The sequence below is a fragment of the Panthera uncia genome, chromosome A2 (genome assembly GCF_023721935.1).
Source record: "Panthera uncia isolate 11264 chromosome A2, Puncia_PCG_1.0, whole genome shotgun sequence".
In the NCBI taxonomy this organism is placed as follows: Eukaryota; Metazoa; Chordata; class Mammalia; order Carnivora; family Felidae; genus Panthera; species Panthera uncia.
Window position 1 is genome coordinate 87,227,587 of NC_064816.1, and position 20,253 is coordinate 87,247,839.

The window sequence follows — 20,253 nt, forward strand, 5'->3', positions numbered from 1 at the left end:
TTTTTTCTGGAATCTGTAGAAGAGGATTTTACATGACTATTTGAATAAGATTTAATATCATTATCTGTAATCAGTTAAGATTCAAGAGGCTGAGGCTTGTGATTTTGTTGTCACTTCTCTACCTATTCCGTATTTATATTCATTTTGCTTTAAGTTTATCTTTGTTCAACCTAGGTTTTATCTTCTCTTCTCATTCAGTACTTAATTTCTGGTAATTTTATTCAAACTTGTGATTTTAAGTACCACCTACCTATTAAAATGATTCAAATTTCTGTCTTTATTCTGAATTCTTTGTGTTTCTCATAGACACCTTAAATATCACATGTTCCAAACTGAAATCTTTCACAAAATTCCGAGACCTGGTTCTCTCTTTCTTTCTCGATTTCATTACTTAGTATCCCAGATCATAAATGTGGTAGGAATAAACCCTTCTTTCATCTCCTACATTCATTCTATCATGAAGACTTGTTGATAGTATTTTGTTTCTTGAGTCCATTGCTTCCTTGGTCTCAAGTTCCCCTTTCTTAGTTTAGAGTCTCATTTCTCACCTGGGAGGCCCCAGTAGCCTTTTAACAAGTCTCCCTGCTAATTCATCTTTCATACTGCCATTGACCTTGGTCATGATGCTCAGTAGTGGAGGAAGGTTGTTTTGTTTTGTTTTTAAGTTTCACATGGTTTTTAGAACACAGTGATGGCCTCCTACCATGTCAGCTTTTCTGCTAGCCTCCCTTCCTGCCACATTTCATATACCTATGTCCTAGTAATTCATAGCTGTCTTCATTTTCCTAACACACCTTAAGCTTTTCATACTATACTGTCACCACAAATAATTATTCCTAGTGCCAGTAATAATCATTTTCCCCTGGTTTCTGTTCATTCAAGTTCTTTCCGGTTCAACACACTTCCTCTGGGATACCTTCACCTGTAATCTAAATTAAGTGCCTCTCCCCTCTGCCCATGAAACAGCTTCTTCATTCCCCTCGCATAGCTCTTAGAACACAATTTTGAAATTGTCGGTTTAGTCATCTCCTCTATTACCCTGTGAGTGCCTTGACAGTCAAGGGTATCTGTCATTGTTCTGTTCGCAGCACTTAGCACATAGTAGGCATTCAGTAAATAACTGAGTGAATTGAATAACCAGCCCTGTCTTTGCATGTGAAATATTTGGAAAGACAGATAGTTAGTAGTACAAAAGTGTGATGTTTAAAAAGTAGCACCTCTCTTCATAGTTCTTGTCATAAAAATAGGAGCTGAGGCCCTGCACTGTGGATAGAGACGGCAGTGTCGTTGGGGGTCCTACTTGCACACTGGGTTAACTGAGCAAATAGATAAGATTGTTTCACACTTGTTGAAGATGTGGGTTTTTCTTCATTGGTTTGAAGATTTTTGAGATTTTTGTTTTATTTTGTTTCATTAGAAGCTGATGAAATAGACTCAGAAGATAGTACTGAACCTCCACATAAAAGGCTTTGTCTGTCTTCTGAGGATGATCAGAGTATTGATGATTCTACTCCTTGCATATCAGTTGTTGCACTTCCACGTAAGTCACCATGTATGAAGAACGCAGTTCCCTTTTGAAATCTGATTTTAGCTTGTGCGAGATCAAGTTGGCATTTCAAGGTAGACTTAGACCCATTATTTTTCTCTTCATTTAGTCAAAAAAACCTCTTTTCACTAATACTTAATGAGTGGGCATGGCTCTAAATGCTTTTGCATATGTTGTCTATTTGAATTTTTTCAGCCTTTTTCATTGACAATTATCACCCTCCCCACCCCAAGCTTTTTTTAGACATTTTCTCCTGATCATGCTCTCCCCAGCGAAATTGTAATACCACAGATACACTGGTGTGTGTGTGTGTGTGTGTGTGTGTGTGTGTGTGTGTGTGTTTTAATGTACTGTATGTATGTAGCATTTTAATAACAAAGAGGATACTTTTTTTCCACACACACCCCTCCTAGATGCAAGCATATTTTGCCCTTATTGAGAAAGCATGCTGTAGAGTAGGTATTATGATCCCTGTTTCATAAATTTTTTAGGAAAACTAAGGCACGGAGAGATACAATAACTTGCCTAAAGTCATACCCAAGCATTCTGGTCTTTGAGAACTTTGATTTTGCACTCAGCATCAAGCGCAATCACATCTTCATCCATTTGGAAAAAACTAAGATTAGGTTTTCATCATGGCAGACTTTGTCTTCACACGTAGATGTGTACTCTTTATTTAGAGTTTATTGTTTATCCAATTGAACAGAAACCATTTTCAGTTTACTGTGAGACTTTATGGAAAGACAGTATTAATGTTAATATTGCTAATATTGCTTCCAGTGACGTAGACAGACATATGTATTTCCAATTAAATGATCTTTACTCCTAGTGATGATTCATACGATTTTTTTAAAACTCCTCTAATTTGACCATCATTAGGTTGTGATTCAGCCATGATTGGCATGTCTATACAGATACAATCCTATATGGACATTTTCCAAGCTAGAATTTTTTGAATTCAGATATAATTAACATGTAACATATTAGTCTCAGGTGCACAACATGATAATTTGGTATCTGTATATGTTGTAGAATGAACGTAATAAGTCTGGTTAACATCTGCCACCACACATAGTTAACACTTTTTTCCTTGTGATGAAAAGTTTCAAGATAAGTTCTCTTAACATTTTCCAAGAATACCATAGAGTGTTATTAACTATAGTCCCCATGCTGTACATTATGTCCCCAAGACATAAAATAAGATGAAAATTTTTTATTAAGCCAGAATTTTTGAGGGATTATTTTGACATAAATTAAGACTGGTTAATTCATTTGGGTAAAGTTGAGTACCTTGATCATGACTGTAGGTTCAAAGTCCATTTGCTATTATATTCTATGTACGGTGTTACACTGAACCCTTCACACCCTCTTTCACTTAACTGGGTATGATAATATGGACGTACTGACCTGAGCTACTTGCTGTGGGGTCAGAGCATCATCACATATGGAGAATGTTCTAGAGCCTAATATTTACAGTAGTACTAAATTTGTGAAAAGTGGGCTTGAAGTATTGTTCCCTAGATTTGTAAAAAGCATGTTGATAAAATCAACGTAGGAAAACTTCTCCATTAAAAAGTCACGTAAAAAAATGAAGTCCTGTATCATCACCATCATCTGGGACTGACTGAATGGGCAAGTCGTTGTTTGCTGGACTTGATGGAGGTAAATACTAGTTTTTAAAGATTTAACTTCAAATTTCATCTTAATGTTCACGTTTTCTTTATATGCTTTATAAAGCTGATAAAAAAAATTTGTTCCTTAAAAAAATCTTAACTCTCATGTTAATCATTCTAAATCACTTACAACTTCTTATTGCTACTGTCTGCCACCACATTTTCTCCATTCCCTACTCATATTTACAACTCTTGGTGGTTATTCATTTAGATGATTGTTCCAATACTTTATCCTCTTCTGCCTTTTGTTCTCCAGACTACTTCATTAATTAGTCCCATTACCTCCTTTGGTATTACCTGTTAAGTGGAGTCCATTTGTGATCTACTTCAGACTTTGTTTTTGTACCAATACTTCCTTTCTTTCCAGGTTACTTTGTCTAATCCTCTCTAACACTTGGAATCCTTTGCCCTTCAGGGACCCACTGATCTTAACCACTTTTTCATTGTTCCTTTTCCACTTCCATCTTTTATTTCCTCCCTACCAGGTTTGGCTCATAATTAATCATTATAATCACTGTTGCATTTACCCTCAAATCCTTTTTTTCCTTCTCTCACTTCATTGTTTTTAGTGAAACCACAATCCTGGTTAAATATGCCTGGCTATTCATGTCTATACTGGCACAGCTAATTGAAAAACAGCACAAGCAAGCTGAATGATCTTATTTTAAATTCATGATCATTAACTTGAGGTGGGCTCATACTGTTGCCTGCCAGTCACACCACACTTAACAAATGAATGGTTTTTTCTCCCACTCAGAGATGACTTTCATACATTCCTGAAACCTCCAGTATTTTCTCTACCTTTGTTACTCTCAACTGATAGCCTTGCTTCTACCCTACTGAGAAAATTGAAGTAGTCAGAATATAATTTCTGCCAGTTTCCACCACTACAAATGAATCTGTCCATATGAATCTGTGTCCGTATGTTCCCATCTTTTCTTCTCACTAAGGCCAGCCCTTCACTTTACTAGATCCCATCCCTTCTACCTACTCAAGGACATTGTTGGAGGATTTCTTCCTTTCTCACGTGAATCATTAGCTTTTCATTCTCTACTGGATCGTTCCCATCAGTGTTAGAAACCTACTATAATTTCTTCTTTAAAATAAGAAGTCCTGTTAGCCCACTTTGGGCTCCCCTCCAACTTCTCTTTCCTTTAGAGCAGAATACTTTGAAAGAATCCATATACTTCCCTCCATTTCTTCTCCCATTCTTCCTTAAACCCACTCCAGTCTGGCCTTCATCTCTGTCACTTCACCAAAATTGTTCTTCCCGGGTCTCCAGAGACTATCTTGTTGCTAAGTCCAGTGATGAATTTTTTGTTTTAGTCTTTGTCTTCACTTGATCTATCCACAGTTTTTGACAGTATTTATTACTCTGAGAATATTTATCAGTCTTCTCTGAAATAATGTCTTTTGGCTTTCAGGGAACCATTCTTCTAGTTTTCTTCTACCTTTCTGTCTGTGCCTTCTGAGTCTCTTAGGCTGACCTGTCCACATGTCCCTAGTCTCTAATTGGAGTGCTCCAGGACTCCATTCTTAGGCTGCTGCTTCTGTTTTGTTTTCTCATTCCCTAGAATTGGTGGTTTTAAATCCTGTCTCTTGTGATCATGTTCAGATTTATTCCAGTCCAACCTTAATCTTAACTCTAGATGTTTAGTAGGTATCTCAAAGTAGTGTGTTTAAAACCAACCCATGAAACTTCTTAAATTCTAAAATTTGCTGCTTCTACAAATCTTCCCATTTCATTAATGGCAGGTACATTTTTCTAGTAGCTCTGATTTTTAAAACTTCAATAACATCCTTTTGTTGTCAATTTCTTTCATATTTAGTTTATCCACAAATCCTGTTGGTTCTCATATCAAAATATATCCACAGTATGAACTGCTCATCATCCTCACTTGCCTTTGGCCCTGGGCCAAGTCCCTGACTTCTCTAACCTGGATTATTGAGTTAGCTTCTTAACTGATTTCACAGTGCCCTTGCCACCCTTCAGGCTGTTTTCTTGTTAGTAGCCAAAGTAATCCTGTTAAAATAAAAATTAGATTATATCACTCTGTATCTTCCAGTGGTTTCCCATCTGAGAATTAAAGCCAAAGTCTTTACATTAGCCTACAAGTCCTCACAGAACCAGTCCTCTGGTTACACTATCCTACTTGCCATCCCTTTGAACAGTCCAGATGTGCCCCCATCTCAGAGTCTCTGCCCATGGCTTTCCTTCTGCATGAAGTGCTCTTTCTTAGGATACCTGTGTGACTAGCTCCCTTTCCCATTTTGTCCCAAGGCTGGGTTACTTCTCTTCTCCTGTTAACTAGAATTTCAGTATCCTCCCCCCAGTGCATTCCCTTTCCTGCTTTACTTTTTTCTCATTTATCAACACCCAACATAATATGTTAATTTCGTGTCTTCCTTACTAGAATATAAGCACCATGAAGGCACAGTTCTGTTTTATTTGCTCACTGCTGTCTTCCCACCACCCAGAGCATTACTTAGTATTTATTAGGTGCATAATGACTTTCTCTTAAACATATATATATATATATATATATATATATATATATATATATCTGTATCTTTATAGACATAGACTTAATTGGCAAGGAATGTGCTAGGAAATTAGATGGTCACGTATTTTTTCCCATGGATTTTATTTTTTTAATAATTATAACTTGCTATTATATTGGAATTGAATTGTTCTTTCTTCTTGAAGTTTCAGAAAATGATCAGAGCTTTGAGGTGACCATGACTGCAACCACAGAGGTGGCAGATGATGAGATTACTGAGGGAACTGTGACACAGATCCAGGTATAGTGAGTCTTTTTACTGACTGCAAGAGGATTATCCTTAACACATACCTTAGGTGATAAAATGATGAGAACATAATTTGTCTGACAAAGGACAGAATTGAGGTAAGATTTATTATTTCATTCAGGTTTCCAGTCCCCACTTGTATGAATCTCACAATAGTAGGCAAAGATAGAATTTTAAAATTCATTCCCTATAGTGGTTCACATCTGTTGAAACAGATGGTGCACGTGTATTCTTTAGCTACATGGAATGAACTCATTTGAGCTGTTAAATAACTTTAAATTTTATCTTACCGGTTATATAAGATATTGATATAAAGCTTTTTAAGTGTTACCCAGCACTTCTCTCTAGTGACTGATTTAGAAAGGCTACATGTGTTCTCTGTTCTAATATGAATGGAAGCTAGTTAGTTAACACGGATTTTAATTATGATAGTTGTAGCTCAGGTAGAACCTTTTGGTGTTTGCAGGACTAGATAACATTTTACCCTGAGTTAAGAAGTTGGATAACAATCAGGGGTTACTGCTTTCTTTTTATGTGAACTTCTGTGTTTCATATGAGTTATTTCTGCCAAAAGTAATAGAATCCTTTGCTCTTTTAGATAGCCTGGAGCTTAAATCTCTTTTACTTGTAAGTTTATATGTCTGGCTGATTGGCCCTTTCTTTTTAGTATCTTGTCCTTTTGTTTCATTTCTTTAATAAAATATTTTTAAAGCAGACAGTAGAGGCGTTACATCATTATGAATTATAAGTTGATAATATAACATCAAGGACTAAGGATATCTCAAGTGGGTGCACTATGAGCCTTTTTCAATAGGGAACTTCACAGTGGTTCCAGAATGACTGAATTTCTAGAGGAGTGAGTCTTTCATGTACTTCAAACAGCTTTGAGCCCAGCTAGAGATTCTCATAATCTGCTCTTATATTTCAGTGGGTGATTTAGACAGGAATTTTTTCCATGCTCTCTGAAGCAATAGAGCACGTTCTTCAAAATGGGGCTTGTCAAATTCATTTCCAATTCAAAGACTATGTAGTCCCACTTAGATTCCGTTTTCAGCACCATACAAATAGGTGTGTATTCATAGGTGATTTGGTTCACAACCTAGTTGTTAAAAGATTGAGCAGTGGCAGTGTTAGACAAATTATAGGGTTGTTTTGTTTGGGTTATTTCTTTTTTTTTTTTTTTTTTGAAATTTATTGTCAAATCGGTTTCCATACAACACCCAGTGCTCATCCCAAAAGGTGCCCTCCTCAATACCCATCACCCACCCTCCCCTCCCTCCCACCCCCCATCAACCCTCAGTTTGTTCTCAGTTTTTAACAGTCTCTTATGCTCTGGCTCTCTCCCACTCTAACCTCTTTTTTTTTTTTTTTTTCCTTCCCCTCCCCCATGGGTTTCTGTTACGTTTCTCAGGATCCACATAAGAGTGAAACCATATGGTATCTATCTTTCTCTGTATGGCTTATTTCACTTAGCATCACACTCTCCAGTTCCATCCACGTTGCTACAAAAGGCCATATTTCATTTTTTCTCATTGCCACGTAGTATTCCATTGTGTATATAAACCACAATTTCTTTATCCATTCATCAGTTGATGGACATTTAGGCTCTTTCCATAATTTGGCTATTGTTGAGAGTGCTACCATAAACATTGGGGTACAAGTGCCCCTATGCATCAGTACTCCTGTATCCCTTGGATAAATTCCTAGCAGTGCTATTGCTGGGTCATAGGGTAGGTCTATTTTTAATTTTCTGAGGAACCTCCACACTGCTTTCCAGAGCGGCTGCACCAATTTGCATTCCCACCAACAGTGCAAGAGGGTTCCCGTTTCTCCACATCCTCTCCAGCATCTATAGTCTCCTGATTTGATCATTTTGGCCACTCTGACTGGCGTGAGGTGATATCTGAGTGTGGTTTTGATTTGTATTTCCCTGATAAGGAGTGACGTTGAACATCTTTTCATGTGCCTGTTGGCCATCTGGATGTCTTCTTTAGAGAAGTGTCTATTCATGTTTTCTGCCCATTTCTTCACTGGGTTATTTGTTTTTCGGGTGTGGAGTTTGGTGAGCTCTTTATAGATTTTGGATACTAGCCCTTTGTCCGATATGTCATTTGCAAATATCTTTTCCCATTCCGTTGGTTGCCTTTTAGTTTTGTTGGTTGTTTCCTTTGCTGTGCAGAAGCTTTTTATCTTCATAAGGTCCCAGTAGTTCATTTTTGCTTTTAATTCCCTTGCCTTTGGGGATGTGTCGAGTAAGAGATTGCTACAGCTGAGGTCAGAGAGGTCTTTTCCTGCTTTCTCCTCTAAGGTTTTGATGGTTTCCTGTCTCACATTCAGGTCCTTTATCCATTTTGAGTTTATTTTTGTGAATGGTGTGAGAAAGTGGTCTAGTTTCAACCTTCTGCATGTTGCTGTCCAGTTCTCCCAGCACCATTTGTTAAAGAGACTGTCTTTTTTCCATTGGATATTCTTTCCTGCTTTGTCAAAGATGAGTTGGCCATACGTTTGTGGGTCTATTTCTGGGGTTTCTATTCTATTCCATTGGTCTATGTGTCTGTTTTTGTGCCAGTGTTTGGGTTATTTCTTAAGAGTTAGTGAGTTATAATTTCATATTAGCCTCTTGGTTTATTATTAACCATTTTAGTCAATGAAAAACTTGTAATAGTTTCTAATATTTGTTTCATAAGAATACCGTTAGGTTGTGAGTGAAAGCATAGTTAAAATTTCAGAAATAGTCTGCTTTTTGCTCTGTCCTCTGTGTCAAAGCAGGTGTAGCTATTTCACATATTATGGTAGTTACTATACTGTCCCATTTCAGCAATGGAACTATCTTGAAAAATGATTAGAAACTAAAAAATTTCCCAATATATACAGTGTTTTGTGGTTGCAAGAGGAATTAGTGAGTCAAATGCTTAGATTTACATTCCTAAGTCAATGTATGTTATAGGCATGAAACCCTACAACCAAGTCAAAAAGGCTACATTTAAAAAACAAAAACAAACAAACAAAAAAAACCACTATGGTGGGTGGCTCAGTCGGTTTAGTTTAGTGTCCGACTCTTGATATCGGCTCAGGTCATGATTTCAAGATCATGGGATCAGGGTCCCGTGGGGCTCTACACTGAGCATGGAGCCTGCTTATGATTCTCTCTCTCTCTCTTTCTCTCTCTCTCTCTCTCTTTCTCCCTCTCTCTCTCTCTCACTTTCTCCCTCTCTCTCTCTCTCCCTCCCCTCCTCCCCCCTTCCCCTCTCCCCCTCTTCCCCTCTCCCCCTCTTCCCCTCTCCCTGTCTCCCCGTCTCCCTCCCTCTCTCTCTTCCTCCCTCCCTCCCCCTTTCCCTCATCCACCCTCCCTCCCTCCCTCCCTCTGCCCTTCTCCCCTGCTCAAGCTCTGTCTCTAAAAAAAAAAAAGTATACTAAACATATCTGAGTAATTTAAAAAGCTTCTACATAAAGTAGTGAAAATGGAGGTAAAATAATGTAAAACTTAATATCTACATACTACGTGTAGATAGATAACATTTAAGGTAACTATGTCTCCTACCATCCTCATTTAACTCATTTGTTATGGACAGTGTTGATTATTAGTTCTAAAATACAATAATTGTTGGCTTCATTTGATGGCTTTTTACATGTTTACCATTATATGACTTAAGTAATAATTGTAATTCTTCATCAGGGTAATTTAAGCCAAAAGGCATTAGGTATTTGTCCAAAGAGAGCAGCAGTTAATTAGCATGACAAGTGTATTCCTAAGTTCATAGAGTGGCCTGTGTATTTAGACTCACTCTGGGAAATGAGGATTTTATTCTTTTAAGCAACTGATTAATATATAAGAGAACATCATTTCAGAAGAATATTTTCTACATTACATTTCTTAACAGTAGATATTGTTTGTATCAAGGTCTTTTCACAGCAGTCTCTATCACAGTAACCTCTGTGTCAAATCTTAGATAATTGGGTTCTTCAGAATACAAGAGACATTATCTGTCTAGTCTGTCTCCATTCTCAGCTTTATAAAGGTAGCCTCTTGATCTTTAAAAGAAAAAATCTAAAGTGTATGACACATAAATGCAGGGTTACAAAACTTTTCATACTTGTTCCAGTGACTCTAGCTTTTTGCCCATGGATTTAAGAAAACACCTTAATAAATACAATATATTCGTTACCCCCAAATAGAAAAACAAAGTAGGTGACAAAAGAAACATGGCTTTTCTCTTCATTGTGCTTGGTTTGTTCACTGACAGCTTCTCTCTTTCCAAGTAGGATGATTTCACTTCCTCTTGATTTTAGAAATTCAATTTCTGTCTATTCAAGAAATAGTCCAATCTCTTAGGATTTACCTCCAGCCAGTGACATAGTTTAGTTAATATAGTCTGAGACCAAATGGAATTGAGTGGTCACTAGACATGTGACTTTCCTCCTATTCTTATCTGCCTATGGTAGGTGGGCTCCTGCCTGAAATGGTAGCACTGTTTCCAGATCTTTCTGACTCACACTATAGCTGTCTTTAGCCCAAGACCAACTCTCTTAAGCAGCTTTGTTCCTGCAGAATCTGTTAGGTTAGGTATATCTGTAGTTGAAAATGTACCTGGTGTGACAGTTGGATAAATACACTGAAAGCAACTGAATTTTATATTATAAAGGGTGAATTTTATGGTGTGTGAATTATATCTCATGCTTGCTTCAGCAGCACATATACTAAAAAATTGGAGTTATAAAGGTCTCAATAAAGTTGTTAGTTTTTAACTTCATGTTATTCAGTGAAGATTATTTTTACCATAATAATAATAAATAATACCATATAGTTCTTTGAGAAGAAGGTATATTAATGAGGTTAGGAACCAACTCTCAAGATTGGCTAAAACAAAGTTGTCAGTGAACTATAAGCAGACTGTGATTTTGCAATGTCTTTTGATTTAGCCTGTTAATTCTTTAAATTTAGCAAGAGAGTACATTACAGATGACAAAATATTTAGACAACAAATAACCTATAAGGACATGAACAACCGTGACACTCATCTGTAACCTTTCCATTTTATTGTATGTATGAGCTCATTTTACATATATGAATGTACAGATGGCTTCAGATATATTAATTCAGTCACATAATGGAATCTTAACTATTATTCTATAAAATTTAAGCCACTAGTACAGAGTTACTTGCTTAAATGAAGGTCATATTTTATTAATGCAGGCAGTTTCGTTTTCATACTGCCATGAGAACAGCAAAAAAAAATTTGTTTTTCTATAAATTGAATATATTTTTACTATATCTGAAACAAATGAATTCTGTATTAGTAGAGTTTTAGAATGTTTATTATTGCACACAAAGATGAATCAGATTGGGTATTAAATCGAGATATACTTTTTTTTTTTTTTCTACTTTTACATCTTCAAGATTCTACAGAATGAGCAACTAGATGAAATATCTCCCTTGGGTAATGAGGAAGTTTCAGCAGTTAGCCAAGCGTGGTTTACAACTAAAGAAGATAAAGATTCTCTGACTAACAAAGGTAAGCTATATTGTGAATTTTAGTGTCCACTGGAAAAAAATGGAGGTAAAAAGATCTGGTAGTCATCAGGATTTTGGATTGGGGCTTCATAGTTGTGATTGAGTAGTTACAGAAATTGAGTTTACCATGAAACCAACATTTGTTTTTCAGTACTTGATCATTTCTCTGACATGCAGTAAATTATAAACAGATGTCCATTAAAAGACAGTATAGTTACTGCATGGGAGTGGGAAGACCAGTCTTTTCAGAGATCTAACTTTGGTCTGATAGGCAGCTTAGTGGCTTAAAGTAAGTGTTTTATAGTGCTGCAGAGTTCATAAGGATTGTTAGGGAACTGCTACAACAAAGTGCAGGTCATGGATATGCCACTCTGAAATGAGAAAAGGAAGCAAAAGTAAGTAAATTGATTGTTTTCAACCACTGTATAGTAAATACTCATTAAGAATGTATTATTCACTTGGTATCCATTGGATTATGTTTACCTTGTCCTAGAATCTTTTGTGCACATTCTTTTGCCCATAAAATTTATTTATTGCATTGGATAAATTTTTCAGAAAGTTTGGAGCATGATTTGGCTTTTATAATTCTCATGCCTTTTTTTAGCAGGCTTTTATTATTGATAAGAAATATAACTGATACAAAGTAATAATTTTTTCGTCTTTTACTTCTTACTGTCTTTATTTAGTAAGATTGAATGTATTCTTTTTTAAAAACCAGAGGTTACAAAAGCAACTACGTGGAGATCTTTCAGATTTCAGATGAAGGAGAAATTACCTACATTTTATTCACATAGATAATTTATTTAATCACAAAGCAAATCTTTAGTGCTTTATCCATCTTGAAGGATAACATTTTCTATAATATTATTTGTTTTCCTTTAAAGGACATAAATGGAAACAGGGGATGTGGTCTAAGGAGGAAATTGATATTTTGATGAACAATATTGAACGCTATCTAAAGGTATCTTATGGCATATTTTTGTTTCACTAATTTTTTCATTTCCAGTTGCAAAAATTATCAAAGCATCATATTGTATGTACTTATTAGGAGCTTTTCAGTAATTTTTATAATGGATGATTGGCTAATATGTGTCTTGGCTTAATAATTGTAAGGTGTATGATTATGGTATGTTTTTAAACAAATTTTGAATTCTTAGTTTAAAATGGTTTTACTGCTTTAGTTAATACCAAAAGTTTAGACAAAATCCTAACAGCTTCTCAAAACCCTAAGGCCCTGTCTTTTCAAGCAACCTAATAATTAAGAGTTTAAGCTTGTATTGTCTAAAGCTTAAGATACACATCTTCTTCTTTGAGTGAATTTCTGACATGACAGTCCTCCCTTTTTAAAAAAATGGATAATTTAGTTCATTTTCCTGTTGAGGCTTATATGTTAGCTAAGTCATCCTCTTCAGTAAATGTCTCTCGAACACAGTATTTTTGAGGCACTGGAGATAGGAATTCCTATAACACATGGTACTGGTGTTTGAAAAGCCAGCAGTTCATTTGGGAGTGTTGAAAGCAGGTGAAGACCAACACAAGGGTTTGTACCATGTGAGTGATAAATTCTGCATGAAATCAGAGAAGGAAGAGTGTATTTTTAGGGTTTGGGGCAGTTAGGGAAAATACTTGGAAGATCAAGGATTTGAGCGGAATCTTTAAGAAATAGAACTTAGACTGGAATAGGGCTGGAGGGAACAGCATGAGTAAATGCTGAGTACCAAGGAATCAGAAATGAAACCCAGAGCACGTTGAATTAGCCCTTTTAACTTGAACTGAGTTAATTAGCCTCTGGAAACTTGACTTTGAAATCCAGTCCAAAAAATTAGAACTCTTTCCTATAGGAAAATGAGAAAAACTGGTAACTTAGTTAAGTGAGGAATTGGTGGAGTAGATCTGTGCTCTTCTCAAGGAAATGTTTCCAGAGATTTGCTGACCATTCCTGTAAAGGAGTTAGTGCATGTTTGAAATATAGACCATTAGCACTTTTTGGGAATGGGTGAAGTACAGTATTTATTTAACCATTCTATTGTTTGATCCTTAGGTGGTTTATATTATTTTTCACTATTATAAATACATTTGCTGCCTAGAATATCCACGTTGTAAAGCTTAATTTTAAGCTGTACTCTTCCCAAGCTAAGCTTTATGAACTGTAAAGAGTGAAACACTTCATTTCTTTGTTAATGGGTAAAGATTATTCCTAGCAAACTAAATTTTTGGGGTTTTTGTTTGTTTGTTTTTAAGAGAAACACAAGTGCAGTGACCATTGACAATGTATCTAGAAGTGTATTAAAGTTGTCCACTGGTCACATACACTTTAGTTAAAATGGAAAAACCTGGAAAAATGTTGCAGGTTTAGATAAGGCAATGACGAACAGTAACAACATTGAACTTTGGGAATTACACTGGTTTCTTGTCTAGGGGATTGGAGTAGATGGTTTCCAGGGATTAAAGGGTGGGAATGTGACTGAAATTTGAGAGCTTTTAGATGACCATTTCAGTTGACCAGATGAGAGTAGTAAGGACTTTAAACTATGGTGGTGGGAGAAGAATTTTCAGGGAAAGGGCAGATAAGCAGGTAATCTCTAAGGAAACCTGGTGACTGGATGTTGGGGAAGAGGGAAAATGAGGGGTTGGAATAACTTCAGAATGTTTTATTTTTGGATAACTGGGAGAATAATGAATGGATTGGCAGAGATAGGAAATGTCCACAAAGATGTACTGATCTTGGGAAAAGATAATTTGTTTGATATTTGACCATGGTTTTTATTATGTGCTGCTGTTTAAGAACATTGTGGTGCCATTTTTAAACCAATTAATTAGATGTCAGATAAATGAAAGTAACTGTCACAAGTTTGAAAAAAAAAAAAAAAAAAACAGAAGAAAAAGAAAATCTTTCCATCTCACTGTATGGTCATCCTGCAACACATTGCCTTTCATATATTTAGGCTTATAAATATTAGGCCTCATTATTTGCATAATTGAAACTGCATAAGAAAAATTTCGATTCTAGAATTTAGAAACTTGGGGTTCCTGGCTGGCTCAGTCAGTAGAGTGTGTCACTCTTTTGATCTTGTAGTCGTCAGTTTGAAGTGCATGTTGGGTGTAGAGATTACTTAAAAAAGAAAATTAATTTTAAAAAATTTAGAGACTTTTTACTCTGAAATTTTACATATTCAAAAGAATGTATATAATGCATATCAGTATAATTGTACTTCTTTTTGAAATTTATGTAAATAGATTTATCCTGAGTGTTCTTTAACTGATTTCTGTTGTTTGTTGTGATTTTGTGATCCATTCCCTGTTGACTTTTTTAGCTGTATTTCATTATGCTAGGATAAATACCTACCCAGGTGCAGCCAGTGGTCATTTAGGGTTTTTTTAGGTTTTTTACTATTAATATGTAAAAATCTGATGGGTGTGAATGGTATTTTATTATGGATTTAATTTGTATTTCTCTGATTACATACTTTAATATATGCTTAGTGGCCATTTTTAGTGTTTCCTTTTTGAAATTCCTATTTGTATTTTCTGTCAGTTTTTCCATAGGGTTCTTTTTCATTTTCTAGACTATTTATTTATTTATTTATTTAGAGCGAGCGAGCGAGCACACATATGCGAGGGACAAAGAAAAATACAATCCTAAGCAGGCTCCGTGCTCTCAGCGCATAGCCTGATGTGGGGCTCCATCTCCCCAAGCCCTGAGATCATGGCCTGAGCCAAAATCAAGAGTCAGATGCTTAACTGACTGAGCCACCCAAGTGCCCCTAGACATTCTTAACGTATGCTGGTTACTAATGGTTTTTTTTGTTTATTTGTATTGTAGATATCTTGTCCCAATTCAGTGGCCTAGCATTTCCTTCTCCCTAGGGGTCATATGATGAAAAAAGATTCTTAATTTTCAATATAAAAACAATCATTTTTACCTTTATATTTTGCATGGTTGTTTAAGGTACTCCTCCTCTGCATCAAGGACATAAAAGTTTTAGTTTTGCCTTTCATACTGATTTTTTTTCCCATAGCTGTGAGATAGGATTTCACTGTTGTTGGGGTTTTTTGTTTTATTTTGTATGGATGGCAGTTGTCCTGGCATCATTATGGAATATCAGTCTTTTCCCGATGTACAATGTCCATTCTGTCCCAGATCTAGTTTCCACACATTTGTTTCTAGGTTTTCTAATATGTTCCCAGGTTCTGTTTGTTGATACCTGCACAAGTATAGATAAATGTGGAACAAGTCTCTTTATGAATGTCTTGGCTAGTTTTGGCTCTTTGCTCTTCCTTTATAAATTTAGAATCAGGTTGCAGAGAATGGAAACTGTTGGGATTTGTTGGGGGGACTGCATTGAATCTGTGCATCAGTTTGAGGGGAATTCACATCTTTATAGTATTTCATCTTGCTAATGAGAACATCGTATAGCCCTCCATTGTAGTGAATTCCTCTTTAATGCCTTTTGATAGTTTGTTTTCCTCCATGAAGGACTTGGGTAACTTGCCTAAGATTTAGTCCTATTGCTTTTAATTTTGATGTTACTGTAAATGAGAACTTGTAAACTTTGTTACGAACTTTCTATAGAAACGCAGATGACTTTATATATTGATTTTGTAAGCGGCAGCCTTGCTAAATATTTTCTTTTATCAAATTGTCAGCAAAACCAAACTTGATATTTATATTTTTTCCATAAATCTTATAATTAATAACTAATTTTTTCTGAAATTAACACAAATTTGTATTCCTGGAATAAGCTCACTTTTTGCATTGATTATTAACCTTTTTATACATTGTTGGGTTCATTGTGCTAAAATACTTTAAGGACTTAGAGGATCTATGTTAATGAATGAGCTTACCTGAAAAATCTTTTCTGAAACTGTCCTTGTCTGGTTTTGTTATTGAGGTTATGTCAGCCTAATAAAGAGAATGAAGAAGTGTCCTGCCTGTTTTTCTATACCCTAGAATAGTTTAAAAATCAGAATTATCTTGATTGTTTGGTAGGATTTACCTATAAAGCCATGTGGGCCTGGTGTTTCCATTGTGAGAAAATTATTAATAACTTATTAAATGTTCTTGATGGTCTATGCTTACTAGATTTTCTTTCTCTTCCTGAGTCTATTTTGGTAAGTTTAATTTTTCTAGGAGTTTGTTCATTTTATGTAAGTTTTCAAATTTATTGCCATAGAATTTAATAATGTTTAATTCTCTACTCTCTGTAGCATTTCTATTTAGGCCCCATGTTTTTCATTTCCAGTATGGTTTTGTTTTTTAGTTTTGCTGTAAGTTTATCTTTTCATATTTTATTAGTCTTAATGGGTCTTTTTAAAGAAGCATTTTTTAGCATTGCTTGTCATTTCTGTTACTTGATTCCTCATTCCATTAATTTTGTTATGATTTTCTACTTTAGATTTTAATATTTTTCTGTTTTAAAAGGGGTTGACACAACTTTACTGAATTTTATACAGTTTCTTTTTGGAACATTAAAGTATCACTTTATTATCTCTTGAAACATTCTAAAGTTTATATTTGACTTATTAATGAATTAACAATGCATTATTTTTCTAAATGCCATTGGTGATCTTGAACATAAAAGAAACAACTTTTAAAAAGCATAGTATATCCATATGCATTTTATCAGAAATCCCTAAATCAAAGAAATGTAACCCATTTAGGCACGCGGAATAAAAGATGCTACAGAAATCATCTTTGAGATGTCAAAAGACGAAAGAAAAGATTTCTACAGGACTATAGCATGGGGTCTGAACCGGCCTTTGTTTGCAGTTTATAGAAGAGTGCTTCGCATGTATGATGACAGAAACCATGTGGGAAAGTATGAAAACTTGTAATGCTGCATGTTTTCATGTAATTAGGGGAAATACCTTAAGGAGCTTTCATTTTTTAAAGTATAGTTATGATTAAAACTTTAATTGGAGACAGCTATGATTAGTTTGTTGTGTTAATATTTTTTCTCTCCATTTCCATGTTATAAATATGGAAACCTCATTTTAACAAGGGCTCCTAGAAACTAGAATCTAAATCCGCTTATATATGTCAGATTTTAGACTTAGCTGTCTTCATACGTCAAACTCTGCTTTGTAATAAAGTAACATTATAATAAAATGTATTATAGTGGTTAAAGATTTAGGAAGTGTGGAAAAACCTCAATTCATCAGTAACATTGTTCCTATTCAATTTTTTTTTTTTTTATAGTATAGCATTTCCTAGGTTAGTGACTTTTTTTTTTTTTTTTTTAATAAAACCAGAGTGGAAAAATAACTAAATTTCTGAATACAATGCATGGATTTCTGTTATAGGCAACATTTATGGGAAGGCATCATTTTTTTCAACTCAATGATTATATAGTGTTACTAACATATTTATAATTTCTCTTTGGAAATTTTAGGTAGTCATAGGGACAGCTTATTAGATACTGCTTTTAAAAAGAAATTGCAATGGCTGTTTTGAGTACTTGCCCAACTAAAGAAAAAGAGCCTTTACATTAAAGCAAGAGTATGGCAGATGTCCATGCATGGGTAGTGGAAATGAAGAGAATTTTAAATTTTTCAGTGCCTTGTGAGAATTCACCATAGATTTGCATCTTGGCTCTGGTTTATAATGTCATGCATAAGTCTTTGGGAATAACTATCAGAGGACCTGAAACCAGTTTTGAAATAAAGGGAAAGTTAAACAGAATAGGAGCCAATATGTTTTAAATGTTGAATTTTCCTAGAGAAAAATATACATTAATTACTTTTGTTACAGCTAAAAGGTTTTTTTTGCAAAAAAATAGAAGCATTAGTTTTAATTTTCAGTCATTTACCTTGAAATGAGTCACTTTAAAAATATTATCATTATGCTAAGTGACTTACCATTTGGCTCCCTAAGTGAAAATCTGATTTTTATCAAGGTTGTTTAGCATTCTTTGTTTTAATTCATCTTTTTAAAAATTTGTTTAAATTTCTAGATATACACCTGAAGAAATTGAAAAGCTCAAGGAGTAAGTTTAACAATTTTTTTCCTTTTCATTAATTCTGATAGTTGGGTTTTACCTTTCTAAAAAAAATATCTTTGTGTTTAAAACTTTTATTTTGAAAATGTCAAGAGAGTTTTAGTAGACTGGTATATTTAATCGTGCTGTTAAGCATGAGAGACCGTAAAAAAGAACTTTTCAGATCCATACGTGCAGAGTATGCCCATAAATGCCCATAAATTTAGTCTCCTGTTGTGAGCTGCCGAATGAAATGTGTGGCAGACCACTGATAAGGGTTACAGAAGAGACTAGATGGCCATTCTTGGTGGCCTGAAGACTGGACCTCAGGAACTTACATATGGAATTAAAACCAGGGTTGTGCTACTTGTGTGTTTAAAATGATGACTTAGCAAATGTTTTACTTAATATCTGGGCAGACTCTACCTTATAAAGGCTATTTCACAGGAAAAATAATTTTGCTTCGTTGAGCAGGGCCATAAAGTATGGGTAAATGGATTGTATGGATCATGGTGAAAATTGAAGGCTGGTCCTTGTTATAATGATAGCACCTTGTGAAACTTTTTCAGATGACTGAGAAGAGCTTGTTAGGAGTACTCAAAAGGGAACAATCTGGGGATTGCCTGGGAGATTGTCAGTAACCTGAGGGGAAATTTGGTCTTTTTTGAACACATATCCAAGTTACTTATTTCTTCTCTGACCCAGGAAAAAGGCAATTGCTGCCTGTTTTTTTTTCACCCACAGACAACTGTGGACCCCAAAAAAAGGCCACACTTTCAAACTTTGGCTCTCAAAGTATTGCTGCCCACAACTTCCAAACCACTCAAATGGGAAGAAGAAGAATGAAGAATAAATGATGAAATTAAAAGGGAGAAAACAGTTGAACCAAATGCTGATTGGCAGACTCTTGTTTTAGGCTCCGGATAAAGCATGGCAATGACTGGGCAACAATAGGGGCGGCGCTAGGAAGAAGCGCGTCTTCCGTCAAAGATCGGTGCCGACTGATGAAGGATACTTGCAACACAGGTACTGTGAGCGCCCCCGCTGGCTTCTCTGGTCTCCATTGGCGCTTCCTGGCCTTTCACTTATGTCCTGTCTTCTGTCCTGGGAAGAAATTTGTCATTCACTTTGTAGCAGGATTTTAACTCTTAGAAACCTTAGTCTCCAGTGAAAACTAGTAACCAATTGTGAACTCTCTGTTACATCAGAATTTTTTTTTAGATGGCAAGCTTATAAACCCATTAAGCACAAAGCATGTTTTTCACCAGTTCCAAAGATCCTTAGGTTTTTTGGGTTTTTTGCCATAAGTCAGAATCACAAACCCACATCTAGTAATTAGTGCTTTAGCCTCTTATCTTGTTAGATATCCAGTGAATTCAATCTTAGTTTACCTGCAAGCAAAACATTAACGTTTTAGGTTACCAAAGACTGAAAGCTATCTTAACAATTACCCATGAAAACTTAAGAGACGGACAAAATTAACTGTCACTTTAAGTCATCCTTTTGTTAACAAATTGGAACAGAGATAACATGAGCTTATTTGACCCTCAGCAAATCAAGGTAGAATAAAAGTTTTTTTAATGTTGATAAACATCTATCTCAAACCAACAAACTTAAATTAGCTTAAACACTGAATACGTTTTACTTGAGTCCACGTAAGACAATTTGTTCCCCTTGGTTAATTTTTACCTGCAACGTTGGTGGGGAAATCTGACATCAGTGGTCTTTGTTCCTGGA

General features: G+C 35.3%; 1 protein-coding gene across 6 annotated transcripts in view; it reads left to right on the top strand.

Annotated features, from left to right (window-relative positions):
* Positions 1–20,253, top strand: part of DMTF1 (cyclin D binding myb like transcription factor 1) — a 45,864-nt gene that overhangs the window by 11,553 nt on the left and 14,058 nt on the right. For 4 of the 6 annotated variants that reach the window (XM_049641382.1, XM_049641381.1, XM_049641383.1 and 1 more), the window contains 7 exons: positions 1,418–1,540; positions 5,927–6,021; positions 11,426–11,540; positions 12,424–12,500; positions 17,201–17,358; positions 18,493–18,525; positions 19,433–19,542. In XM_049641382.1, coding sequence (XP_049497339.1) covers positions 1,418–1,540; positions 5,927–6,021; positions 11,426–11,540; positions 12,424–12,500; positions 17,201–17,358; positions 18,493–18,525; positions 19,433–19,542 — 711 coding nt within the window. Of the gene's footprint in view, positions 1–1,417; positions 3,209–5,926; positions 6,022–11,425; positions 11,541–12,423; positions 12,501–17,200; positions 17,359–18,492; positions 18,526–19,432; positions 19,543–20,253 lie in introns of those variants that run through there. The other 2 variants (XM_049641385.1, XM_049641384.1) reach the window with 2 other exon arrangements.